The following is an 11,538-nucleotide window of genomic DNA, read 5'->3' on the forward strand; positions in this document are numbered from 1 at the left end:
CTTGAGGGCAGGTTTGGCTTCAGATGAGTCACTGTGACTTGATGGAAAACATATCTGAATATTTTAAATTAGCTGCCAATTGCAGTGTGACATTTAATTAGCACATATGCCCACGTTAGCCCTTCAGATACATGAGAAATCATTTTGATGAGGAAGGGATTGAAAATAAATTCTGATGCAGTTTTATAAATGTAGATATTACCACAGCAGTCACGTTTCCCAGGTGTGCTGAGAAAGGAGTTTCCAGTATTTTTCTTCAGTTTTACTAGCAGGTTTCCCAGATTTGCCTCCCATCCCCAGTGATTTTACAGATATATATCAGGGCATGAGTTCCCCCAAAGATGGATGGCCACTCTCTTTCCTCTCACCCCAGTCAGGGTGACCTGTGCTGTTACTGGTCCAACAAACCCAACCATGATGCAAGGCAGGTTTTTCACCCAGGATGTGTTTGACAAGAGGATGGAGCCTGTGCCAGTCAGGCTCTCTGAATTACTATTCCTAAATTTGCTACAGCACACGTGACTCGTGCCACAGGCACCCACACTGAATCCATGCACGAACAGAAAGGGGTTAAAACCTGACCCAAAACTTCTGCTCAGATTTTCATCTTCCTTCTTGTTCCTTCTGAATTCAAGAAACGATATGAGTTAAAAGAATCAGCAAGGAGGCAACAGCTGAGGAGTCCTGGCTCAGCTAAAAGCTCAGATCTTGAACTAAAAACAATATAGATTCACACCAGGAGTCCTGCAGCTTATGAAATAACACATAAATGAGATATATGTGTCCTCAGAATACCTGATATGAAATAGTGGACGAACAATCTTTTGAAAAGCTGAAAAAGAAAGAACAGCCTGGAGTTTTAGAACCTGATGTTGGTTTTCTTAGTACTTAAATTGCATTTCTACTGTTTTCTCAATCCCTGGCATTTGAACCCTCTTTAAGTAAACAATTTCCTTCCTGTGATATAATTTAAAGCTAAGAGGAAAGGGAAAGGACCATCTGAGAGTGCATGAACAGCCCAAGAACAAGGAGTTTGTGCACCTGAAAGAATCCCTGCTCTTCCAATCCATGTGTTCTCCTTGCTTAAGGGCTGAGCACTCTGACAGCAAGGGGCACTAAATACCACTGAGCATCCTTACTGCCACTGTGAGGTGACTGACCCTGGAAAACTCACATTCAGTGGGAATAAAAATGGCTTTCCAGGCAGTAATCTACTGAACTAGTTTAGATACACCTTTTCACCATCTTATCTTCCTGAAAGAACTGGAATATTTGGAAATGAGCAAGGTGAAAGGAAGAAAGAGGGGATAGCTGGTCATGCTGCACTGCAGCTTTGAACAGAGGAGCAGGAAACCAGGCTGGTTGTACTGTATGGACACTGATGGAGCTCTCAGAAGTGTCAAAGCTGGCAGCTGCACATTATCTTAAAACACATTCTCAGACCATTTTTTTTTTTTTACAAAAAGCTCAGGAGCTGAGAAGGAAGCAGGAGAGAGGAGAAATATTGTGGCCAAGTTTGGAAGGTTCCAGCAACAGTTTCTCTGCGTGAAATTAAAACCTTTGGTTTTGTTCAAACATAAGCATATCATCCTAACCCAAACTGAAATGAAATCTTTTGTTTGGGCATCCATTCAACTTGCTTAAATAAAAAATGCATTTTAAAGTGAAACACTCAGGTATTAATTACGAGACATTTTTTTTTTTTCCAAGTTATTTAGTAAATGTAATACAAATTTACGAGCTTGTTCCAGTTTTTCCTACACAGTTGCTGTAGGCAATGACTTCCTTTTTCTCCTGGGGAAAAAAACCCACTATCTGCTAAATGTTATTCACAATCAAATCCAACTATATTAAAATCACTCAGCCCCAAAAAAACTTGTGTGAGTACTGAATGTTGCAGAGTATTAGTAATTATTAAAAAAAAATAGTAAGTTATAATAATGGGGAATAAGAACATCCTTTTTTTGCACTTTGTAACATTCATTGAAGTCCAACAGCAATAGTTACACTCCTGGAAAGCACCTTGGACAGCAGATGAAGGAAACTGTTAATGTTCTCTGTGCAGGCTGTGAGAGCACAGACAGGCTCTTAGCTCTGTTCTCCCATTAGTGACAATCAGCAGCTAATGACAATATAACACTTTATATCAAATGATGCTCTCCTCTGTTGTTTGCCATTTGCCAGGCTCTCACAACGCCTGGCAGGGGGCCACGAGTCCTTCATCTACACCTCCCTTACACAACCTAAAGCAGCAGTAAAACTCTGCACTCGGAACAGGGTGAACCGCTGAGCTGCCAGACTGCAGAGCAGAACATTTCACCCAAGCCAGGGTCTCATTTTCCCCACCCCAGGCTCATCAAGGCAGAACAGTTAGCACACAGACTCTGGCACGGCTCTGCCCTCCAGAAGGCATCACTCAGCTTCTGCTCAGAGTTTGCCAAAGTCCTCTCCAAGTAACCTCCTACTGGTGCTGCCCAACAAGGTGAGTCAAAAAATCTCTCGCAAGACGTTTTGCTACAGTGTCTTTAAACTCTTCCCTGCACAGTGGAAACTCGCTGATTCCAATTTCCATTGTTGGAGGATTCTACCTGTGCCTCAGGCAATCCATCGCAGCACTCCAGTCCTTACGATTAGTTGGTATTTCCCCACGTTCAGAACCAGAAGTTTGCCTTGTTACTATTTTAAGAATCTTTTCTTTCTGTGCAATTCCCGAAGGACAGGAGGAGCAGCTTGTCTTCTTCACACATCTTCGTGGAGCTGCTTACATGTGAAAATTACTCTCCTCAGATTTCTAGATTAATCAGCTCAATTATTTCTACATTTACTCAAAAAAACATGTTTTCTATACCACTCTTACCATCTCCCTCACTCTTCCCCAGTTCTCTGGAATTCACCTACATAATTAATCTTAATCATCCACTTACTGTGAAAACACCAGTTGTCAACCCTCTTACTCTACCCTACAGTAAAACAATTTCCACTTATGCACTTTATCTATATGCACTTTTAATTAGAATTCAGTGGTATTTTAGCAAGGAAAATATTTAGCCATTTGGATGGTAAAACTGTTTTGTAATTCAGAGAAACAAACAAATACAATCCCCAGTGATGGTGGCAATCTGATTTGCAACAGAGAAATAGTCCTAAACTTTTTTTTTTTTAACAGGATCATCTCCATCAGTCACAGAGTTTCTTGTGGTCCAATGATGACAAATTCACCACTTAAAAGGCAAGGGGAAAACGTGGATACAAAGTGCCTTAAAACCCACAGAGTCACGAAAAGCTGGGTTCAAGTGCCACATCTGATGACAACTTAAGTCTCTTTTAAGCAGACAGTGTAATTGGATCTTGTGCAAAGCAGCTCTTCTGATTCAGAAGCCAGGGAAGCTTTCCTCAGCCATTTAAGCATAAGCCTCTGCTGTCTGTTGGTGGGTCACGAGCAACACTTGAACTGGGGACATCAGCACTGCCTTTAGCTGTCAGACTTTTTGTCCATTAATCCTTGCCCATGTGGATGTGGCACTCAAGCCTCCTCCGCTCGGTGTCAGCACGGTCCTTACTACGCAAAAAAAAAGTTACAAGACACGCTAAATATAATCCTTAATCCACTTCTAGCATCAATAATTCTGCCAGCTATTGCCAAGCAGTCACTTTTCAAAGTCAGTGACAGACTGGGAGACCACAAAGATCCTGATTTACTGTGCCAGATGAGGGCATTCTCAGCAATAAGATCGTACTTTTTATTAAAAGTCTTTCCCAACAGAAAACACAGTTGTGTCATATCTTGACCGTGCTTCGGTCAAAGTATAAAAATCAATTTATTAATGAGGAATTTCCCCTATGAGAACCCCATCAGTCTCAGTAGCCTTCTCACTATAAAACACCCTCAATCAGGCTAGAAGCAAATAAATACAAATGTCAAAGTCTGTGAGTAAATAGGATTCAACAAGAAGAGACACAAAGTCACTATTTACTCCTCAAAAAATCTGGAGCAGATGCTTTGGCATTTACAATAACATCCTTTTTGAGCACGTGTTCAGCTGTCAGTTTAGCCATGGAGATCAACTGGCCCGGAGAGCCCATCCTATTAGCAGGACAATTAGAATTCCTGCCATTAAATCCCCTCCCAGCTTCCCTTCCCTCCCTCTCCTCCCTCCCCAGGGACTCAGGGAAGACAAATGAAATAAATTTCTTCCACAATCTAGAAGTATTGATACAATAGTCTGTAAAAACAGTTTATCTTCTGCAGTGACCAAAGTCTGCACAAAAAGACAGGCTCACTTTCATCTGAATAGCTGTTACCAAAGTCAGTAAAATCCCACCCTAGTTTCGATAAATACAATACCAAGATGATGGAAACAGAAGCTTCAACGAAGCTGAGCACCAGCTTAACCCTGAGTGGATGCCAAGTACTCACCAGAGCCACTTCATCCCTGCCCTCCTCAGCTGGATGGGGGAGAGAAAATACATTGACAGGCTCTTGGGTGGAGATAAGAACAGATGGAGATCCACAGTTACCACCACAGGCCAAAGAGACTCGAGTGGGGGAAACCAGTCTAACCACAGTAGGAGAACGAGAAAACAAAATCTAAATCCCAAAACACCTTCCCCCCCCCCCTTCACTCTGATTTTCTCTCCGCGGGTGGGGAATGAGGGCTGTGATCTGATCATCACACGTGGCCTCAGCAGTTCCTTCCTCCTCAGGGGAGGACTCCTCACACTCTTCCCCTGCTCCAGCGTGGGGTCCCTCTCCCAGTCCTCCAGGAACTCCTTCATGAGTCCTTCCCCTGGGCTGCAGTTCTTCATCAGCTGCTCCGCTGAGGGTCCCAAACCCAGCAAACCCTCCTCACACGTTAGGACAGGCACGGGGTTGTTCTGTCCTGTGCTTCATATATGACACCAGGTATCCTAAATATTTAGGGCCTCTTGCTTTTACAGTAACCTGTCAAGGACACAGCGCTGAGCAAAGTTAAAATGCAGGTTGCTTTGTGATGGATCAGCTGCATTCAGGGAGTTACAGAAGCTCCGTGTCATTCTGACTCTCCCATCACTTCAAAAGTGCCACGGATTCTGCTGAGCACTGGAACTAGTCTTTTCCTTGCCACTGGAGCTCGACATGCAACCTTTGATAGGTGTTCTCAGATCCTCAGCACCAAACAGGCTGTCTTTTTTTATAGTAGATCTTTCCCTTAACTCTTTGTTAGCCCTAGTCCATGAACTAGACTTCAATCTGTGCCACAAAAGTGAATCCTGCCCTCATTTTAACATGTAAATTACGGTTTACAACAATGCACCTATTTTTCAACAGGTTAGCAAACATCCTAACATTCTCATTTCCTATTATCATTACTAGTTGTGAAGCTAACACTGAAGGGGCTCCTGAGTTGTTCGAGGGTGTTAGCTACCTCACAACACAGAATTTATCAACTAAGTAAAGGAAGGGTGAGTAAAAGAAGTATTGCTCTCTCTTTCTTGGTGAGAAATTAGGGTACACAGAAATGAAGTCCAAAACTGTTTGGATCAGAAGTCAAAACTCAGGTTCCAAACAAAGTCAGAATTATCAGAAATTCAAATTGAGAAGGTAGGACCCAAAAATACCAAGAAGCTCAGGTGGCAAAACACCTGCTTCACTTTGAAACCTTCAGGTACAGAGCCCAGGCTTAAAAGGGGCTTTCAATTCTTGGTCCAACTGATTTGTGTTTGAGTCAGAGTGAAGAAATAAATCTTAATGTCTCAAACTGGTGACTTCTTCCCGAACTATTTTGTGTGTGTTCCCTACAGGTCTCCAGCTCCCCATGATTCTCAGCTCAGTCTATCCTCCAAAAATCCAGTCAATATGAGAGAGAAAAGGCAAGCACAATCTGTGAGAAGAGCTAAGCAGGACTGCAGCACTGTAGAATTTCCTCAGGTAATTGATTCTCTTTCTTCATTAACCAGCCAATACTCGGTGTCATTTATGAAGGCAACATATGCACAATATCCAGATCACCACCCCACGACAAAGAGAGCTACCTGAAATAACCTTCCCTGCTAAACTACCTCATGCATATTCATGACCTGATTAATATCTTAATGTTGTAAACTCGTGAGAAACACAACACGCAGAGAAACAGCTTTTGTTTACTTACACCAGAATCCAAAAATGGCACACGCAGAAAAGATGTCAGCATTGGTCAATGCTGCAAACTCACACGTGTGCAACCTATAGATGTGTTTGCCTGCAGATAAACATTTACTCCCAAGGGGGGCTGCTAATGAGACTGTGCTGTAGGGAAGGTATCCAATTACTCCAAGTGACATTCATATTTTAATCACATCACACGCACTGAAGAGCTCGAGGTTTGGTGAAGCAATCCCTGAAACACTCTCTTTTTAATCAATTAGCTCTCAAAACATCAGCAACGTGCTGTTGACGAGTCGCTGGGTTAAATACACTACAGCACACCCAAATTCCACCTTCCTACCAAGAGACGATGGTGGGGCCTTCTAAAACTTCTGAAACAGATGCACAAAGTTTTCCTTGTCAGAGATACACGATGTTCTCTTTTAGGTACTTTGCTAAGGAACAAAGACACCCCTCAGGCTCACTCTGAGCCACCACTCATTGAATTCTTTTCAGGACAGATGAAAAACATTGTTTTAAGGGCATCACTCCTGTGTAAAAATATCAGACTTGCTCACAAATCCTTTTACAACTGGCTTATCTTAAAAAAAAAAAACAAAAAAACAACAACAACCCAAGTCAGTCAAAACAATTTGCTTTCCTCAGTCATTCTCTAAGTGACAAATGACACTGTGCATGTGGATCAGATGAAAGACTGGCCTCATTTAACATGTTTTAGCATAAATCAGGCATCTTAAGAGGCTTCAGGTCATAGGAAAAAGTACAAAAATTATGAAAACAGAGATTCAAGACTCTAATTCAATCTGTCTTCAAATTAGCATTGGATATTTTCTGTAAACAGAGTACATCCTCATCGTTGTTATATTAAACAATAGACCATTTCTACTTCTGAAGCTTTACAAGAAACATTTCACTTAAAAAAAAAATCAGTTCTGCACTAACATACATTTCTTAACAAACAAAAATCTAAAAAATATGAAGTGAGAATTGGTTGAAGTCAAGGTTTAATTGAAAAATATTTCAAACTGCATAACAGAATAACAATGTAATGGCCAAATTATAGGACGAGAATTTTCTTCACCTAGGAAATAGCACACCATCTCCCTTCCACCAAATCACTTCAGCCCAGTCAAAAGGCGCAAGGCTACATATTTTGAAAACTTAAAAATATTTTTTTTAATGTTAAGGAACTGGGGAAAACTGTGGGGCAGAAGAGAAATCCCACTGTCCTCCTTGCAGTTCGTAAAGTGTAGCTTTAGAGCTATTTTGCTGAAGGTACTCAACAAATACCTCTTCACCTTCCCAGTCGAGTGTGCCTTAAGCATATTTTTGACTGCAACCACTTGTGTTTGGGTTTGGGGTGTTTGCTGTTTGGGGTTTGGAGTTGGTTTAACTCCTGCTTCTCATTTTTTAGGCAGCTGTAGTTCTTCTAATAAATCTCTCCTAACTAATCCCTCCTTCAACACCAGTAAATCCTCAGGGCTAAAATGCCCTTCAGCACAGATCTCTCTAAATGCACAGAAGCTTGAGTTGCTAAATTTCAATACCTAATCCTGTCTTTAACAGCTAAGTGAACACTTAGCAAGTGCCAGGAACACAACGTCTAGAACCCAGTCAGCTGTTATCATTATCCTCCCTAAACGTCTGTGGAATTCAACCAAATCAATACTAAGGCCGTCCATTTGCACGATGGAAGATACCTTAAACGATAAGCACAGGTTTCTGCCTTTGGGGGAATGACTGAAGTTGGTAATTACAGCAACTGGAGGGAAAAAAAAATGCCAGTCTTGAGTACAGGAAACATGGTTGTTGTTGCTGTAAAGCATACCCCAACTGGCAACACATTCAGTGTCAGCAATCATCGACAGAAGCTTCCACACCTCCATTTTTATGAAATGACATTTATTACCCAGCAAGGCTACAGCACAGAATATGCACCTTTTTCTTTTGCATTCTATGGAACAAAATCTGCCATAACTCATGAGTTACATGGACTGTTATGCTGAAGCTATAAGACATCTGGGAGGCACAGATGGTTCACGACTGTCGATTAGATGTGGAACCATTACCTTCAAGGTCAGCCTTCTAACACCACGAAGGTTGGTAATGACCCAAAGTCATCAACACCTTATCAGAACAAGCTAATTCTCTTCTGGACAAATATCTGTGTCCCAGCTGGCACTCACGACAGGGATGAGCTCAGACCCAGCCTCGACTCATCTCTGTTAATGGCATTCCTTTCCAAAGGAGGGGGAAAGTGTGCAGACTTTTCATTCCTAGAAATCTCTTCTGCAGTAGAGCTCAGATTGCTGCTGCCTGGATTCCAGTCCCAGCGTGTCCAAATTCACCAGTAGAAGTTCATTCTCGAGAAGATATTTCACTGAACTCAATGCTCCATAAAAATCCTTGCATTGGTGTGTATAAAACTACAGGAAACACAGTTTTTAAACCTCTGTAACATAACAGCTTCAAAACATGAGTAAATGGCACTTAAGAAAACTGAGAGAACTATTGAATACTATTTCAATGGCAAAAGATTACTTGGGTGTTAAGATTATCTGAATCAAAAAGCTGTTCTTTTGGTCTAGTAGAGATTATATTCTTGGAACCCTTACAAGCAAATAAAGTGCAGTTCTTCATGAAACTAAACACCAGCCTGAATTTAGAATACTACAGTGCTCAGTAGTTTCAATGAATGCTCTGAGCGACCTAGGGAAATGTCAAAATTATTCCCCAGAATTCCAAGGAGGCAGGAGCAGAGCTACATGAAAATGTTGGAGGTTCTTCCATAGGCATTTGCCATTATTGGTGACTCTACCAAAAGCTTTTCCATGAGCTACCCCTCAGTGGATTTCAGAACCACAGCATCAAGGGTAGTGAAAAGTAAAGAACCTCTTAGAGAGGAAATAAAGACAGAAGACAAGTATAACCAAGAAATGACTACTTATAATGGGGCATGATTTACTTATCAGAGTAATAAGCATTACTGTGATGGTGCAGGTGATTAATTACACACACAATCATAACGAAGAGAAGGGTTCTGATGTAGCATCAGATTCTGAGGTCTTGGCTCACCCTGTAAGTCCAAGTATTCCAGAAAGGAGTTCTGTTGAGAGGAACAGGTCTACTCTCAAAGATGCAACTGAACTGACAGATATCAAAGGTACCTTATAGGTTTTTGAAGGTATCAAAGTTTTCCCTAAAACGGAGATGATTACACTTAACAAGTTGCAAATCAAAATACCAGCATCAATAGTCCAGAGAAATGAGCACTGAGGAAAAAAAAAAAAAATCAAGCACCAGTAAATTGGGCAAGTTCTTAATTAACCATGAGATGTTCAGAAAGGACTCGCATCAAAGCGTTCAGATTCACCAGCTGTAAGTCAGTAGCACAGCATAACAGATATACCGCCTGCAGCTGTGACCAACAGCCCCCAGCGTTAAGAGAACAAACAAGTAAACAAACAAACAAAAAATCTGATTTCCGCGATACTTCCGAGAGACCACGAAGACTGAGAACACTCGTCTTTAAACATTAAGCAATGGACACGCAAACTTACACAGAGTGGAACTTTTCTTTGTTCAAATGCATGCAGAACACAAACTGGCTGATAGAAAGAAACGGGCACCGCTCTGAAAATAAAGGAGGAAGCCTGCCTGAAGTACACCGAGCAAAATAACACCTAACTGCTTTCTCCTAAAAAACGCGAAGAGCGCTCCTGCAGCGATAGCTGCACATCCTTCAGCAACCACATTTCCCTGACTCTCCTCCCCACACACACCGGCGAGCGGATGAGCTTCCCAGACCCACTCAGCCACGTTCCATCTCCCGCTCAGCCCCAGCTCCTTGCTCAGCTCCGGCACCGGGGCTGCAGCTCCCCGGCACAGGGTTCCCAGCCCGCTGCTGGGGCGCACTGACCGCCGAGCCAGCTGAGACCTCGCAGCACTAACCCGAACCGCCCGAACCAAACCAGGAGCACACGTCTGGGGGTCGCGGTGTTTTGGTTTTTTTTTTTTTCGGTTGGTAGCTTTTTGCACGCTTCTCTCACAAACAGTAATTCATCCGAGAAGAAATTTCCCGCAGGTCTTCGGTAAAACCCCGAGGGGCGGAGAGGGCTCGCGGCTGCGAGATCCCAAAACCCCCCGCACCTCCGCGGGGAAGGGAACGGCGGCATCAGAGCCCCCCGGGGCGGGATGCAGGGGATGCGGGGTGCAAGGGATGCAAGGGATGCGAGATGCAAGGTGCAAGGGATGCGAGGGATGCGGGACGGCGAGCCCCACATCCCGCCCCTCACCGCCCCGACCCGCTGCGAGGAGGGACCCGGAGGCACGGCGCGGCACCGGAGCGACATTCCCGCGGGTACTCACACGAAGACCCCGAAGAGCAGCACCCGTATGCCGATCTCGATCGCCAGCTCCCGCATGGTGGGTCCCGGCGCGCTCCCGCAGCCCCCGCAGCGCCGCCTCTCATCCCCCGCTCGGCGATGGGGGCACCGGGGCAGCTGTGCCGCCTCACGCCGCCCGCCCGGGGCCCCGCGGGGCCGCGCAGAGCCGGCGGCACAGCCCGAGCCCCGCCGGGCGCAGCCCCGGCCCCGCCATGGCTCGGCTGCCGCGCTGTGCGGGGCGGGCTGCGGGGCGCGGCGCTGCCGAGCGCCGGGGGAGGGTCCCGCCGACTAACGCGGGGTCCCCCCTGGCGGGGGCCGGGGATCCTGGGGATTTCCCCTCCCCTCCTCCCCTTCCCCGCCCCCGCGGCTAGAACCGGAGCTGGAGCTGCAGCCGCGCCGTCCCGCCCGCCCCTCGGGGCGGCTCCGCGGTCCCCTCAGCGGGGGCGCTGCGGGCTCCGTCCCCGCCTAACGCTGGGAAGCAGCTCTGTGGGGCGTACAGAGCGCTCTTCCCTGCCCCGTTTAGCGCAGCGCTCCCCCGTCCTTGGCTGGAGAACCATTAACCCATCGCCCATCCGTCCCCATCGCCTGCCACGGCACAGCCGGGCTTCAGCCCTCCCGGGGATGGCACAGCCGGGGTGGGCTTCAGCCCTCCCGGGGATGGCACAGCCGGGGTGGGCTTCAGCCCTCCTGGGGATGGCACAGCTCCGATCGCGGGCTGGGCGGGCGTTCCGCTGGTCATCACGGACTCCTAGTGAAGCCCTGCGCTCCGAAAAGACGGAGAAATAAAAATTAAACGGGTCGTGGCGGGGGGGGAGGGAGCACCCCCGCGCACAGGTGGTATCAGGTGTTCATAAAGACTTACACTGCCCTGCAATGGGCGATTACACAGCAGAGCACACGTGCGGGCACTGAGCTCGGCCCATTTACTTTATCTTTGCACAAAGGATTAACAAGGTTTGAACACATCCTACATGATGTATTTCTATAATAGGATGTCCGCCCATTCAGACAGCCGTGCCTTTTTAACCC

At 45.4% G+C, this 11,538-nt stretch overlaps 1 protein-coding gene across 3 annotated transcripts in view; it reads right to left on the bottom strand.

Moving 5' to 3' along the window:
• Positions 1-10,687, bottom strand: part of PLPP4 (phospholipid phosphatase 4) — a 46,178-nt gene extending 35,491 nt beyond the window's left edge. For 2 of the 3 annotated variants that reach the window (XM_027890873.1, XM_027890877.1), the window contains exon 1: positions 10,493-10,687. In XM_027890873.1, the coding sequence (XP_027746674.1) occupies positions 10,493-10,548 (56 nt within the window). In that variant the 5' untranslated portion in view covers positions 10,549-10,687. Of the gene's footprint in view, positions 1-9,684; positions 9,732-10,492 lie in introns of those variants that run through there. The other variant, XM_027890875.1, reaches the window with a different exon arrangement.
• Positions 10,688-11,538: the final 851 nt, after the last annotated feature.

Source organism: Empidonax traillii, unplaced genomic scaffold, assembly GCF_003031625.1.
Source record: "Empidonax traillii isolate 1590-97213 ecotype Southwest subspecies unplaced genomic scaffold, ASM303162v1 scaffold301:size691294, whole genome shotgun sequence".
In the NCBI taxonomy this organism is placed as follows: domain Eukaryota; kingdom Metazoa; phylum Chordata; class Aves; order Passeriformes; family Tyrannidae; genus Empidonax; species Empidonax traillii.